The following is a 15,566-nucleotide window of genomic DNA, read 5'->3' as shown; positions in this document are numbered from 1 at the left end:
AAGCCACATACAGCTGGCTTATTCGCAAGCGGAGTCACTGCTGGAGCTGGACTCTTGGGTCCATCAAGCTCAGGACTGTCAACTCTGACTGGCAGTCACTGAGGACTGAATAGGGAACCTTCTGCAACCATGCTGACACTCTCTACACACTGAACTGCAGCTTTTCATCAGAGCATAGGAGGAGGGGCTTAAGAAGACAGGGGCCACGCCTCCCCTGTGCAGCAAACACCCACGATTGAAGCCGCCCCCTCCTACCTTGCACAATGTCATCCTGGCGCTGGAGTGGGGGCCGTGGGGGCCACGCCACGTCCTTTTCCACGTGCTTGAAGGCCCGGCCTTCATTGAAGGAATGGGGAAGGTTCCCGGCGTGCACCTGCCGGAGCTGCTCAAAGTCACTCAGGGCGGCGCTCAGGTCCCAGTTTTTCCCTGCGCCAGAGGAAAGAGAAGAGACAGGGTTAGGAGAATGAAAGCCACCAAACTAACCCCAAGCAGAGGTCCCCTCACCTCTCTGAGTCACAGATCCTAGAATCACAGAACTGCAGAGGCGGAAGATGCCCCCCCCCCAGGTCATCTAGTCCAACCCCCTGCAATGTAGGAATCAGCGTTCAAGAATCCCCAACAGATGGCCATCGAACCTCTGTTGAAAACCTCCAATGAGGGAGAGTTCTCCAAATAATAATAATAATAATAATAATTAATTTATACCCCACCAATTGGGCTGGATTTCCCCAGCCACTCTGGGCGGCTTCTAACAGAATATTAAAATACAATAGTCTGTAAAACATTAAAAGCTTCTCTAAACAGGGCTGCCTTCAGAGGGAAATATTGAAAGAGCACCTGCTCTCAGAAAGTTCTTCCTTCCTAATGTTCAGCTGGAATCTCCGTTCTTACAATTTGAATCCACTGGTTTGTGTCGTCCCCTCTGGAGCAGCAGGAAATGAGCTTACTCCACCTTCCACGATGACAGCCCTTCAGATGTCGGAAGGTGGCTATCCCACCACCTCAACGATGCTTGTTAAATCCCCCTCTTCTATCAAGAAGCAGCCTGACATATCTCATCGCCACCACCCCACTCAAAATTGTATCCCCTAATATCTAGAAACGCCCCACCCCACAAATGTCCTCCTTAATATAAAACAACAAGGAGAGATTTCCTGGTGCCAACAGGGAAATGAGAACTCTTGTGTTTACTTCCTTGACACATGGTTCTGGCCAAACACAGAGAGCTCTCACTCTTTCTAAGATGCGAGTCCCTTGTCTTGAAAACTAAGTAGAATTTCAGAAATCGAAAAGGGGGGGGGCATCACCTTCAAGAAGATCCCTTGCCAATCCTGGCTCTGCCCCTGTTGAGCGTACAAAATCCGAGAGGACGACGTCCATATCCAGGGTCATGTGATCATGAATTCCTTGCGGGTGGGTGGGAACGGGTGGGACATCGATCCGGGCTTCCGCTTCACTCTGGAGGAGGGAAGAGGCAAGGAAGGGCCAGATTTACAGGTTGTCTGAAAAATTTGGGTGGGCAACTAGAAATCTCTTTATTGGTCATTTTAAGACATTGGTAAAATACCCAGAAGGTGCCTAAACAGGTCAGAGCCACGTGCAGGGAAACTATGCTTTGCATTCACAGAATCACAGAACTACAACACACTCAGGAAAGGAAAAGGATGCCCCACACAACATAAAAATGTGTCCAAATGAAACGAGGAAGCGCAACAGGTCAGTGCTGGAAACAAACAAATAAATGGGCTGTTACAAGCATATAGATGTCACGTTTCGCAAAACCCTAGCCAACAGCTATGACACAGAATCGTAGAATTGGAAGGGACCCCAGGGGTCTACTAGACCAAGCATCCCTGACAGATGGACCATCCAAACTGTTTAAAAACCTCCCATGCAGGAGAGTCCACCATCTTCCAAGGTGTCATCTATTCCACTGGCCCACAGCTCTTCCCTGCAGAAAGCTCTCCCTGACATTTCATCAGAATCTTCATTCTTGTAATGTGCTGCAATGAATCCTTGGCTGCCACGCTGCTCAAAATGAAGGGCAGGGTCTCCAGCGGGCAGCCAGGCCCCCACCCCAAATCCAGCCAAAGGTCCATTGGCAAGGCTTTCATCCGCCCTCTGCACGAGCCTCCCCCCACCCCACCCCCACAGAAAGTGAAGGCCGAATGGGCTCTCCCGCTACCAAAGGGGTCTTGGGTCTCAGCACATGCCCCATCCGGGAGAGGGAGGGGGTTTAGACCCAGGGCTCCCTAAGTGGGAAGTACCTCGCCTTGGGGGGCGGTGGGATTCCCAGAGGGCGCATTAAGCATCAAGGGGGCGGCAGGGCAGCATAAATGACCACCCAACTATCGGCAAAGCTGGAATCCCTGGATCAATTTCATCAGTTTTGTGGAACTAATTAAACTAAATAGTTTTAACTGGATTTTGAATGCAATTTCTAGTTCTGAATTTCATCGCGTTACAGTGGTACCTCAGGTTACGAACTTAATTCATTCCGGAGGTCCATTCTTAACCCGAAACCGTTCTTAACCTGAGGTGCACTTTCGCTAATGGGGCCTCCTGCTGCTGCCGCGCTGCTGATGCCGATTTCTGTTCTCATCCTGGGGCAAAGTTCTCAACGCAAGGTACAGTACTACTTACAGGTTAGCGGAGTTTGTAACCCAAAGTGTTTGTAACCTGAGGTACCACTGTACTGACTCAATATAAAGCAGTTTCCTAGGGCTATGTGTTGGAGGAGAGGAAGCCGAGGATCCAAGCGTTTTGTCTGTACAGTGGTACCTCAGGTTAAGTACTTAATTCGTTCCGGAGGTCTGTTCTTAACCTGAAACTGTTCTTAACCTGAAGCACCACTTTAGCTAATGGGACCTCCTGCTGCCGCCACGCCACCGGAGCACGATTTCTGCTCTCATCCTGAAGCAAAGTTCTTAACCCAAGGTACTATTTCTGGTTTAGCGGAGTCTGTAACCTGAAGCGTATGTAACCTGAAGCTTATGTAACCTGAGTTACCACTGTATTCTTTTTCTTAGCGGGTCATGCAAACCGCTCTTCTGGATAATGCTTTTTATACAGGATAAGTTGATGGAACCAAGAGGACAGTGGCCCCTCTCAAAAAAGTGTGGGTACTACTTATGCAAAGGGTGAAAAGCAACGTGGGGTGGTAACGGCAACCTTCTGGTCGGCTGGAGCCAGCCTCGCCACCCCAATACTGTTGGGCTTCAGGCTCCTGCCAGCCAACATGCTGGCTGGCTAGTTAAGGACGACAGAGCGGGCGCTGGAGAGTCCAGCAACATCTGGAAAACCGCAGGTTCCCCACAGCAGTCGCAAAAGCAGAGGTCTTCAGGCAGCTGCTGCAAAACAGCAGTTGCAAATTAGCACTCTTGTCTGTCTGTTTGCTTGTTTGTTTGTCTGTTTGGCAGAAACAGAGGCTGGGCAGCCTTGAACTCTGGTTTCCCCCGTGTGTGGAGAAGGCGGTCAGGATTATCTGAAGGCTCTCCAGAAAACCAAGCTCCAGGAGAAGCCAATTCAAACAAGGGAGAGGGAGCACTCCAGACACACCCAGGGAGGACGGATGCTGCATCGCCACTCTTGTTTTCCCAGAAAAGCAAAACTATAAATTATGTGGCAAAAATGGTCTGTGAAGCCTGCAGATGGCAGCTCCCCAAGTGTTTCCACAGCTGCCACCGCTCAGAGATTTCCAGCAAACGCCTTTGGGGACGGGGGTTGCAAGGCAGGAAAGGCGGGCCATGGAATCGTAAACTTAGTGTTGGAAGGAACCACCAGGGCCATGCAGTCCCACCCAGGCAATGCAGGAATCTCATATTCAGGCTTCTCTATGTCAGGAGTGCTCTGATGGTGTTTCCTGCTTGGCAGGGGGTTGGACTCGATGGCCCTTGTGGTCTCTTCCAACTCTATGATTCTATGATTCTATGGCGGCCTGCAAGAAGATCCAACCTCTCCATTCTGAAGGAGATCAACCCTGAGTGCTCACTGGAAGGACAGATCCTGAAGCTGAGGCTCCAAGACTTTGGCCACCTCATGAGAAGAGAAGACTCCCTGGAAAAGACCCTGATGTTGGGAAAGATGGAGGGCACAAGCCGAAGGGGACGACAGAGGACGAGATGGTGGGACAGTGTTCTCGAAGCTACCAGCATGAGCTTGACCAAACTGCAGGAGGCAGTGGAAGACAGGAGTGCCTGGCGTGCTCTGGTCCAGGGGGTCACGAAGAGTCAGACACGACTAAACGACTCAACAACAACAACATGGCGGCCCCTAAATTGCGGGACCCCCTCCCCAGAGAAGTGCGTCTGGCCCTTTCTTTATACAGCTTTTGGCAAATGGTGCAGACGGACCTCCTCTTCCCTTCTTGGTAAACCTTTTCTTCTTTTTTAAAATTTCATTTTATAACGTACCGAGAACAGAGATGTCGGGTGAAAATGAAAAGACGAAAAACAAAATTATCAAATGGGCAGGTAGAATTAGTACAGTTGCACATGGGTTCAAATAACAAAGAAAAGGGGAGATTAAAACAAAAGATCAGAATCTGTTTATGTATGCCACAGCCGCCGCAAGAACCCTACCAGCCCAAAAATGGAAAACACAAGATATACCAACCATCCAGGAGATGAAGATGACAGAATTTGCGGAATTTGCCAAATTGACAGGGCGGTTCTGGGACCAAGAGGACCAGAGATACAAGAACAATTGGAGTAAATTTATTGAATACTTAAAGGAGAACTGTAAAAACTTAAAGACACTAGCAAGACTGGAATAATACCTTCAATGTAAAATAGTAGAGATATAAGAATAATATACGTGATAAGAATGTGATAAATAAACTGTAGGGAGGGAGGGAAGTCAAGACTCGGCAGAGTCAAAAGGAATATATTGTGATAATAAGAATTGTTGGGAAAAGAATATTTAAAATAAATAATAAAAATTTACTTGGGGGGAAAAAATAACAAAGAAAAGAATACCAGCGTTCTCGGATTATGAAGTCTAGTTCCAGATTTGCCAAGTTCATGTCATGACAAAAGTCGTCTTGAAAATGATAGCTTTGCTTTATTTGTAATAAAAAATGCCAAATCCATTATTATTGTTGTTGTTGTTGCATTTAATTGTACTCCGCTCGCCCTTTCGTTTTTTGCTTTTTTAACATAATTTATAATTTATTTAACATAATTATTACAAAATATAAGCAAAATATTGCAAATACATATATACCTACATATTTCAGATAAGCACACATATAAAAAAAGAACAAAAGAGAAAAAAAGCAAGAAAAGAAAAAAAGAAAAAATAAAGAAGAAAAGTTGGAAGAGTTTCTTCCAAATTTATTCTACAAATATCTCAATAATAAAATTCATTGACCGACTTCCATCGCTTACACTGCACTTCCTAAATACATTTTAAGCAAGATTGTATCTGTTATTCCGTATTTTCCCCATACAATCTCTCACAAATATTCTAATCAATAAGTTTTCTAAATCTTTCATAAATCTATTCTAAACACAACCAATACCTTACATTTAATCTTTGTCTACATAAAGAATCATTTGAACATTTCCATTGTTTCTGGATTATATTTTTTGGCCTTCACTCGCCCTTTGGATGAGCCAGTAAGGGAAAGGATCAAGCGCACATGTGGCGGCTCTCACATTTCCCAAGGATCCTGCCCACATCCTCGGGCGGCACAAATTGGAAAGCATCCATTAACACAGGACAAGCGAGAGGCCAAAGTTACACCCACCGGACCTGTATCAACTGCGGCGTCCAAGTCAGAGCAATTTTGTCAGCCAAGTGTCTGGAGGTTCTAGCCTTTATCAAAATCCCAAATGATGTGTCATTTTCTCCATTATACCTCTTTTCCAGAGGGAATCGTACCCAGTAAGATCACAGAATCATTGGGTTGCAAGGAACCCTGAGGATCTCCTGGTCCAATCCCCTGCAACGCAGGAATACACAGCATTCCCAACCGTGCTCTAACCAACTGAGCAATCCAATAATTTGAACTTCACTTTCAACGTTAAGTCAGGGTGGATTTGATTTAAATCAAATCTATTTAAATCACGATTTAAATCACTAGTCAGTAAGACTTGGTTTAAATCTGTTTTATTATTATTTTGCAGAAAGACTCATTCTCGCTGGTATAATCTTAATATTTACAACCGAGGCATGACGATACTGAGCCAGCTGGACCTCAATGGTCTGACTTCGAATATGGAACCTTTCTATGCTAATGAATTCTGTAATTTTTAAATAATCCTATTAATTCAGCACTTTATTCAGAAACATGAGGACTAGAACCTTGACTTTACTTTCAGGGGTAGCTCAGGGAAGACGCTCCTGCTTTGCATGCAGAAAGCCCCAGTTTCAATCCCCGACAGAATCTCTAATCAAGGTCTTGAATGTGCCCTGCCTGAATTCCTGGAGAGCTGCGGCTGCCAGTCAGTGTAGGCAATATTGCACTAGATGGACTGAGGGTCTGTCTCACTAGGAGGCAACTTCTTGTGTCACAACATGACTTGGCCGAAATGGTTTCAGCCAAGGTTCTCCCGCTTATGCCCCAGGAGGAATCCGCTTGCCTTGAGCGGCCAAGGCAACATGACAGCATCGTTGGTAAAGATAGCCCTGTCACTCACAATCAGCAGGATACAAACAAAAATCTCCCAGTGACTCAGCAGGGCGCAAGGAGGGTGCAAACCACAAGCTCAATGCCAGCAAGCGCAGCCCGGAAGCAAAGAAAATCCACTCGGACACGCACATTGCTTGGCCATCTCCTAGCTGCAGGTCTCTTGTCCGAACGAGCGGTGAGCTACCAGTGGCAGGCTTTTATTGAGCCATGCTAACAGGCTGGTAGGTCTTTTTGCAAGATGCTATATACACCTGTGGTTCCCAAACCTTTTCAAGCCATCACTCCCTTGCAGAGCATTTTGCACCTGGGTGGGCGCCAGGATGGCGGCGGACGTCTCCACCATCTGGAGACGCACGCTTAGAGATCCTTGGATCTTGACTGTTTTTGCACATCAGCAACACATCCTGTAGAATTCAGTCCGCTATATTTTATCTTGAGAGTCCCATGGACTGCAAGAAGATCCAACCTCTCCATTCTGAAGGAAATCAGCCCGGAGTGCTCACTGGAAGGACAGATCCTGAAGCTGAGGCTCCAAGACTTTGGCCACCTCATGAGAAGAGAAGACTCCCTGGAAAAGACCCTGATGTTGGGAAAGATGGAGGGCACAAGGAGAAGGGGACGACGGAGGACGAGATGGTTGGACAGTGTTCTCGAAGCTACAAACATGAGTTTGACCAAACTGCGGGAGGCAGTGGAAGACAGGAGGGCCTGGCGTGCTCTGGTCCAGGGGGTCACGAAGAGTCGGACACAACTAAACAACAACAATATTTTATCTGCACAATCAGAATGAATTTCAGGAACCAAAAAGTTGCATTGAAAAATACGACTTTCGAGCCATCTGGCCCCCAAATGGCAACTAGGCCTCCCGTTTTGGCGACTGTAACCCTGGTTTAAGGAGCCATTTGGCCCCTGGCTGATATATCTGAGTTTCTAACACTGCTCCCTTGGTTCCATAAACTCGCCCCCAATGCCCACTACCCTGTGAAAAGCATTATTCAGAATACGACCCACCAAGGAAGTTAGTAACACAATAAAATTCAAAGTAGTAATGATCAATTGCACATTTATTCAATATCCAATTAAAAATATTTAACTAACTGAAGAAAATGGACGAGCTTCCTAGAGAATCACACACAAACACCAAAGAGAGTAGTGCCATCCACTTTGGGAATTGTGCTATTATACTATATGGCTTGGGTCCCAAACTGTCTGAAGGACCGGATCTCCCTACACAAGCCTGCCTGGGCTTTGAGCAATTCTGCTTCAGAAGGTGCTTCCTGCTCTGTGTTTCTGGCTGAGTTTGTGTTCTGAGCACTTCTGCACAGAACTTCTGAGCACGCTGCCTCATCAGAAAGGAGTCTCTGTGTGAAGCAGAGACTCCTCCAGAGACCCAACGAGTAGACGGAAAAGCCTACAGCACGGGGAACGACCGGATTGATCATGTCCGAGCAAGGGGACATGATCCGAGTCAGCCGATCGAGCAAATGGCATGTAGTGAGCCTATTTAATACCTAGCAGATGCGTTTGAAAGCTGGCGCACCTTGATATTACGTCGGACCTTGAAAAGCATGTGTCAATTACCTCCCCCCTCTCTGCATCCACACACATAGAGCCAGTGTGGCATAGTGGTTAGAGCAGGCATAGGCAAACTCCGGCCCTCCAGATGTTTGGGACTACATTTCCCACCATCCCTGACCACTGGTCCTATTAGCTAGGAGTGATGGGAATTGTAGTCCCAAACATCTGGAGGGCCAGAGTTTGCCTATGCCTGGGTTAGAGTGCTGGACTAGGGTCTGGGAGGTCAGGTTCGAATCTCCACTCAGCCATGGAGCTCACTCATGGCTTGGCCTACCTTACAGGGTAGTTGTGAGGATATAATGTGGGGGGGGGGGCGGAGAGAACTATGTATGCCTCCTTGAGCTGCTTAGAGGAAAGAATTTGGGAAATAAATGCAGAAAACACACACAAAGCTGAAGGTACCGGGAGCCGAGAGGGCGGTCTCACAATTCAAATTCAACCCTGACTGAAGTTGGGTTGGGAAGTCTTCTTCCTCTGAGCATCAGTGCCAAACTCTTGCCCCTGTTTCCTCGCCAGTTCATCCAAGCATCCTACAGGAAACCTGTTCTGCTCTCTCTTCTCAAGAGTAGAGAATCAAACTGTGGCCCTCCCTGCTGCTGCATCTTAGGAGGACACGCCAAGCTGTGGCTGCAGCGTCCTTGAAGGGGTGGGTGGATAAACCAATCCTGTAACCAGAAGACATATAATCCTGAGACTCTCCACCCGCAGTTTCCTCTCAATAGCCACAAGGGCTCGCAATCGTCTCTTTAAAAAAAACGAAATCCTCAGCAATACTTCAGCTGCTTCCTCCAAAAGCCACATTCTGAAGTTTCTCCCTCGCTCACACACAATTCCCATCTGTACACACGACGAACCTTCAGCCTATCTCCTCCAAATCCATTATTTTAAACTCAACCATATGGCGGCCCAAGGACTTCAACCTTTCGAATTAATCAGCTCCAGACAACACTGGAGGCTTTCGAAAATGAGCACTGCGGCACATACCATAGGAAACCCAAGTTCGAGTCAAAATAGGTAGCCTCCGACGACACTGGAGGGGGGAGAACAGGAGAGAGAATTCAGGAAGCCAGCCTGCTGGAAGACTGGCCTCAAATCAATGGAAGGGTTGAGCCTGGACTCTGAGAAAAGGACCCAACAAATCTGCTTTATTTAGGATGATCAAAGGCAGGGAGGAAAAGCGCAAGTAGGCACCAGTAATATTTTCCTTGACATGTGCTTGACTACTTCCTTGAAAAACCACAGCGTCATCTTGGGCTGACAAGACACAATCAGACATCAGTTAACTGTTGTGGAAAGATGTGCTCTTAATCTCCTACGAAGATCTGGCAGAATTTGGAAAGTTTTCTGCAGGCATTGAGAAGTTGGCACAGAAGGCGACTGCTAAATATCTAGTGGCAGAGCGTTCCACAGGATTGGGCCAATAGTGCCAAAGGCTCGGATTCTTGTTGTTGCCAAATGTGCCTCACCGACTTGGGGAACGAAGGTCCAGGAAGTCACCAAGCTGGACCTAAATTGTTTGGGCCTTGCAAATTAATTCAAGGACCTTGAACCTTGCACTACGGTAATTTCAAAAATGAGAAATTATGCAATGCTTTCTAAGCACCTCCTGTAGCTTCCTTACATTCCTTAGCATCATCCTTACATCATCCTTGACAGGTAGGCCAGAATTATCATCCCCAGGGCTCAATGCCAAGACCGAAACCAAGAGACTGTAGCCTGCCAAGGTTGACCTGACCAGTTTATGGCAGAAATGAGATTCGATTCAAGGTCGTAGTTTTAGCTTCCTTTTGGACCTGAAAATGACAGCCAGGTACAACTGCCTCCACCAAGTCTTCATTATTACACCCCACATTTCTCCTCCTCTCCTCTGTTCAAATTACAGTGGTACCTCAGGTTAAGAACTTAATTTGTTCTGGAGGTCCGTTCTTAACCTGAAACTGTTCTTAAACTTAGGTACCACTTTAGCTAATGGGGCCTCCCGCTGCTGCCGCACGATTTCTGTTCTCATCCTGAAGCAAAGTTCTTAACCCGAGGTACTATTTCTGGGATAGCGGAGTCTATAACCTGAAGCGTCTGTAACCCGAGGTATCACTGTAGAGCCAAACAAACCAGGGATTCTTTAGCTACCAGAGGGTTGGACTAGATCATGGGTCGGCAACCTAAGGTCCGTGGGCCAGATCAGGCCCAACTGCCTTCTAGGTTCGGCCCGTGGACTGGCCGGGAATTGCCATGTGGATCGCCAGCACGCGTTCTTTCCCTCTCCCTCACATGGCGGCGCTTTTCTCCTCAGAGACGGAGCAATCTTGTCCCACACCGGGCCCCGTCGCTGGCGGGAGTTGGCTTACCCGCCTCAGCAGGGTGGCGCTGTGAAGGGGGCACACGACACCAGCTGCTGCTGCCTTTTCCTCCTGCTCCTCCTCCCTCTGCCTCCATCTGCCAACCCTTCCTTCCTTCTCCGTGCCGCTTCCTCACACGCTTTCTTCGTTGCCGCATCCCTCCCTCCTTTATTCCTCGTTCAGGCGGGTTATTGCGGTGGCCGCGGCGGCCGATTGCAAGTTGGTGGGCGGCTCTGTCTTCTTCTCTGCGGTGCCTCTCAGGAAGCAGCAGGTAGTGGGTAAAAGCTCTGGCGACGCCCCGGTTCCCCTACCTCTACCCACGGATCCTCCGCTGGGGCTGCTGCTTCTGTCTTCGCCGGCTGACACAGCCTCCTACCCTGCCACAGCGCCTGCCTGGCTGGAGAAGCCCAACTACAGCTATTGGGACAACTGAGACAGGTAAAGCGAAGCATCTTCAGGCCTCTTTGCGGGCGGGTGAAAATCGTTCATTATTTTTCCCCTTCAAAATATAGTCCGGCCCCCCACAAGGTCTGAGGGACAGTGGACCAGCCCCCTGCTGAAAAAGTTTGCCGACCCCTGGACTAGATGACCCTCAGGGTCCCTTGCAACTCTACAATTCTGGGTTTTCCCAGCCACTCTGGGCGGCTTCCAACAGAATATTAAAATACAGTAGTCTGTCAAACATTAAAAGCTTCCCTAAAGAGGGCTGCCTTCAGAGGTCTTCTAAAAGTCTGGTAGTTCTTCTTCTCTTTGACATCTGGTGGGAGGGCATTCCACAGGGCGGGTGCCACCACCGAGAAGACCCTCTGCCTGGTTCCCTGTAACTTGGCTTCTCACAGCGGGAGAGCCTCCAGAAAGTTCCTCGGCTGTAGCAAGTCAGAGGTGTCACGCGGTGCGGTCCGCTGGGGCTGTACCATGCCAGCATGCAATAGGGGAGAGGTCACCTGCTCTGGCTTAATAGCTACAGGGTTTTCACTCTCCCAAACAGCCCCTTCCGCCAGCCCCCGTGGCACATCACCGAAGCAAATACGGCTCCAAGGCTGCATGCAGCAAGGCCCTCCCGCGTTCAGGCTCAGGAACTCACAGGCGCTCCAATTCACAGGTTGCAGACACCCTGCTTATAAATAGCTCAATTTAGTCAGGTCTTCAAGGTGCTTTGTCATATGGCGAGGGCGGGAGAAGCAGAATCCCTAGCTCACGGGGCCACCGTGTTTTGTCAAATACCTCATCAGGGCTAATTACACCAAGTCTCCTGGATTAACGAGGAATCAGCGAGGGTGTCCTGCGTCCATTTCTCTTTTTTAAGAGACAGGGACACTGAGGCAGCAGTGACGAGTCATTCCTCAGGCATGAGGCAGGGCCAAGCAAGTATGACTTAATGCAGCCGAGGCTGGAAAAAATATTTCTAGGATTACACGTAGATGATTGTTAACCTTCTGCAGGGGAAGGGCGGAAAGCTCAGCGGCTGAGCATGTGCTTTGAATACAGGAGGTCCCAAGTTCAATGCGCGGCGGCTGCAGGTGGGGCTGGGCCTGTTCCCCGACCGAAAATCTGGAGAGCCAATCAGCGCAGAAAATACTGAGCTAAATGGATCAAGGGTGTGACATGGAATAAGGCAGGTACCTCTGTTCCTGTTTAAACCGGCCGGCCCTTTCTTCAGAACCATGAGGACTAGAATCCACTGCAATAAAGAAATACATGCAGTTTCTCATCAGCAATCCTGCAGGTTTCACACACATGCAAAGAGATTTTTAAAGCACAAGGATTTCTTTCCATCAAGTAAGATTTTCCAGGGTGCAAAGAGGCATATATGCAGAATTCCAGCTGCCTTAAACTCAGCACCAAAATAAAAAAAAAGCAGTTATGCTGATACAATTCCATATAAATCTGCCTGTTGCTACGATTCATAAGTCACGTTTCATGACACCATACAGGGCGGAGGAGGCAGCAAGAGCAGAGTGTATTTTCCCCCCTCCATGGCCCTCCCCCACCTCCAAATCACTACTCAATGACACTTATTATCTGTGTCATACTTAGAACAAGTGACGCATATACCCAAGAGTCGGGGCTTGTGTGTGTGTCCAAAATAGCCCAAACTATGTATCACAAAAAGGAAGAGGGGAGAAGCTGGTCATCTTACAATTGTAAAACAGAAATTCAAGGTGGCGTTCATGGCGGTAAACCCAAAAAGGGGAAAGAACTTGCAGGCATAAAATAAAATAGTAATAGTAATAACAACAATAATAATAATATTTCTTTTTTTAAAAATAATAATAATTTCCCAACCTTTGCCCCAAGGTCCCAGGGCAGCTTACAACCATTAAAATATTGAAAACAGCTTAAAGTAGTTTACAATCACAGAAATAAGGTGGGACTTAAAACTACGCACCTCAAATGTCAAAAGCCAGGGCAAAGAGGTGAGTCTGCCTTCAGCAGTCAACATTCTCCATATGATGAAGGTGCCAGACTCACCTCTGCGGGGTGACGGAGGTCATACAAAAAGCTTCCTTTCTGGATCAAGCCAAAGTTTAGCACCCTGTGTCCCGCAGAAGCCAAGCAGATGCCTATTATGGGAAGTCCTAAGATGTCAATTTTCCATTGTGGAGGGACGTGCTCTTAACTGCCTGCACGAGCCTGGAAGAAAAGCTTTCAGCAGGAGTTTAAAATGTTGAAGCAGAAGGCATCTGCCGAATGTCTAGTGGCAGAGCGTTCCACAGGACAGTGCCAAAGACACCGAAGGCTCATTTTCTCACTGCTGTCAAGTAAGCCTCACCAACTGAGGGAATGACCGAATGCTCCTGCTGATGATCTCAGGCAGGGATGTCCAACAGGTCGACCGCGAACTACTAGTAGATCCTCAGGAGGTTTTCGTAGATTGCAGTAGATCGCTGGCTCCCTTTCCTTAGCAGTGAGCGACTTTCCCCCTTTCTCCCTAAAAAAGCCTCAACAACTTTGACCTGAAACCCCCCCCCCAAAAAAGGGGTAGATCACGGCCAGTTTTTTATTCTGTGAGTAGATTGCAGCCTCTTAGGAGTTGGCCGTCCCTGATCTCAGAGGTCAAGCTGGGATAGAAGGGCTCAGGCCACCCCTGGACCTTAGCTGGTAAAGGTTTGGAAATTAATACAGTGGTACCTTGGTTCTCAAACTTAATCCGTTCCGGAAGTCCGTTCCAAAACCAAAGCGCGCTTTCCCAAAGAAAGTAATGTAAAATGGATTAAACCGTTCCAGACTTTTAAAAACAAGCCCTAAAAGAGCAATTTAACATGAATTTTACTATCTAACGAGACCATTGCTCCATAAAATGAAAGCAATAAACAATGTACTTCAGTCACACAATCAATCAATCAATCAATCAGTAACTGGACTGGGTTCCACACCGTAACAAAAACGAAAAAAGAGCCACAAAAACAAAAAAGCAAAATAGCAAAAATTGACAGACCTCAGTGTAACACTCAAAACAGAAGTGTGGCACTCAAATCGGAAGCATAACAGTCAAAAAGAAGCACGTTCAAGCATCCAAAAAAAGTTCGCGAACCAGAACACTTACTTCCGGGTTTGCAGTGTTTGGGTTCCAAGTTGTTTGAGTACCAAGGCGTTTGAGAACCAAGGTACCACTGTACAAAGACCCTGAACCCAGCTCAGTATTGAGGTAACACATCTAATTCTTTTTATATATACAATGTAATTTTATTGAATTTCCAAATTATTACAAACGGACTTCAAATAGTCACATTGTTTCGTGACTTCCCACGCAAACCTCTGCTGTGTTTTCGTTCTTAGGAAACATATTTAGGAAGCAAAGCTAAGAACCTTTTGAAATTGCCAACCTGCATATTTATTTGCAATAGACATTAGCACAGATTCACTGTTGCTTTTGTGGAAGCTTTCCTGTAGGAAAACAAAGCGCTGGGAAAGTTCGCTGCCCCCACCCCTGTTTATGAGACTTCGGGAGGACCAACAACTCCTTGTGGGCTTAGCTGCAAAGCTGCATGTTTTCCCTGCCTCAGTTTGCTTCACCCTCTTCTCAGCATCTTCTTGGCATGGGGAAGGAGGTCGCCTGACGCACCCTTTCCCACATTCCTGAGCACAGAGGAGGCCGCTCCCATAAGGCAACCATTTCTCCAGCTCAGGAGGACTACGAGTCTCCGCTCTCTCCTTTACAATCACATGCACAGAATTCCCCCAAAAAGCTCCCTTCCAGATCACAGCAGATGGGGGGGGGGAATTCTGCTGATCAAGCTCACTAATCAAGAAGCAGCACTCACAATTCACCAGGCACATTTTGCCCTGGGCTACCAGCCACTTGGGATGTGGGTGGCGCTGTGGGTTAAACCACAGAGCCTAGGACTTGCCGATCAGAAGGTTGGCAGTTCGAATCCCTGCAATGAGGTGAGCTCCTGTTGCTCGGTCCCTGTTCCTGCCTACCTACCAGTTTGGAAGTACGTCAAAGTGCTAGAAGATAAATAGGTACCGCTCCAGCGGGAAGGTAAACGGTGTTTCCATGCGCTGCTCTGGTTCGCCAGAAGTGGCTTAGTCATGCTGGCCACATGACCCAGAAACTGTACGCTGGCTCCCTCGGCCAATAAAGCAAGATGAGCGCCGCAACCCCTATGTTGGCCACGATTGGACCTAATGGTCAGGGGTCCCTTTACCTTTACCGGCCACTTGTGACCAAGTGAAGATGCCCAATGGCCAGGATAGCACCTGGCGTCTCCACCATCTGGAGGTGCATACCTGGGGACCGTTGGATCTGGACTGTATTCACACATGAGCAACACATCCTGTAGGACTTTATCCGTTATCTTTTACCCGCACAGACGTTGGTTACCAGACGTCGCTAGATTTACAACTCAGTCCCCTGACAAAATCCAATCATTCCTACTGAAGTTGAAAAGTGTCCCCGGATTCATTGAAAAAAATCTGGTAACCTTAAGTTAGAATGAATTTCAGGAAACCAAAAAGCCGCACTGAAAAATACGACTTCCGAGCCGTCTGGCCCGAAATGGCAACTAGGCATT

The 15,566-nt window shown here is 47.7% G+C and overlaps 1 protein-coding gene and 1 long non-coding RNA gene across 4 annotated transcripts in view; both read right to left on the bottom strand.

The window, feature by feature from the left end:
* The window catches only part of LOC309358770, a 104,714-nt gene that overhangs the window by 71,187 nt on the left and 17,961 nt on the right, over positions 1–15,566 (bottom strand). The window lies entirely within an intron of this gene.
* The window catches only part of OTUD7B (OTU deubiquitinase 7B), a 42,353-nt gene that overhangs the window by 11,823 nt on the left and 14,964 nt on the right, over positions 1–15,566 (bottom strand). For all 3 annotated transcript variants that reach the window (XM_081891385.1, XM_081891384.1, XM_081891383.1), the window contains exons 2-3: positions 1,308–1,458; positions 256–426 (exon numbers count right to left, since the gene is read on the bottom strand). In XM_081891385.1, coding sequence (XP_081747511.1) covers positions 256–426; positions 1,308–1,392 — 256 coding nt within the window. In that variant the 5' untranslated portion in view covers positions 1,393–1,458. The remainder of the gene's footprint in view (positions 1–255; positions 427–1,307; positions 1,459–15,566) is intronic.

The sequence above is a fragment of the Podarcis melisellensis genome, assembly GCF_964234715.1.
Source record: "Podarcis melisellensis genome assembly, chromosome: 16".
Classification (NCBI taxonomy): domain Eukaryota; kingdom Metazoa; phylum Chordata; class Lepidosauria; order Squamata; family Lacertidae; genus Podarcis; species Podarcis melisellensis.
Note: the sequence above shows the minus strand (reverse complement) of the source record. Positions and strands in the feature narration are given on the sequence as shown.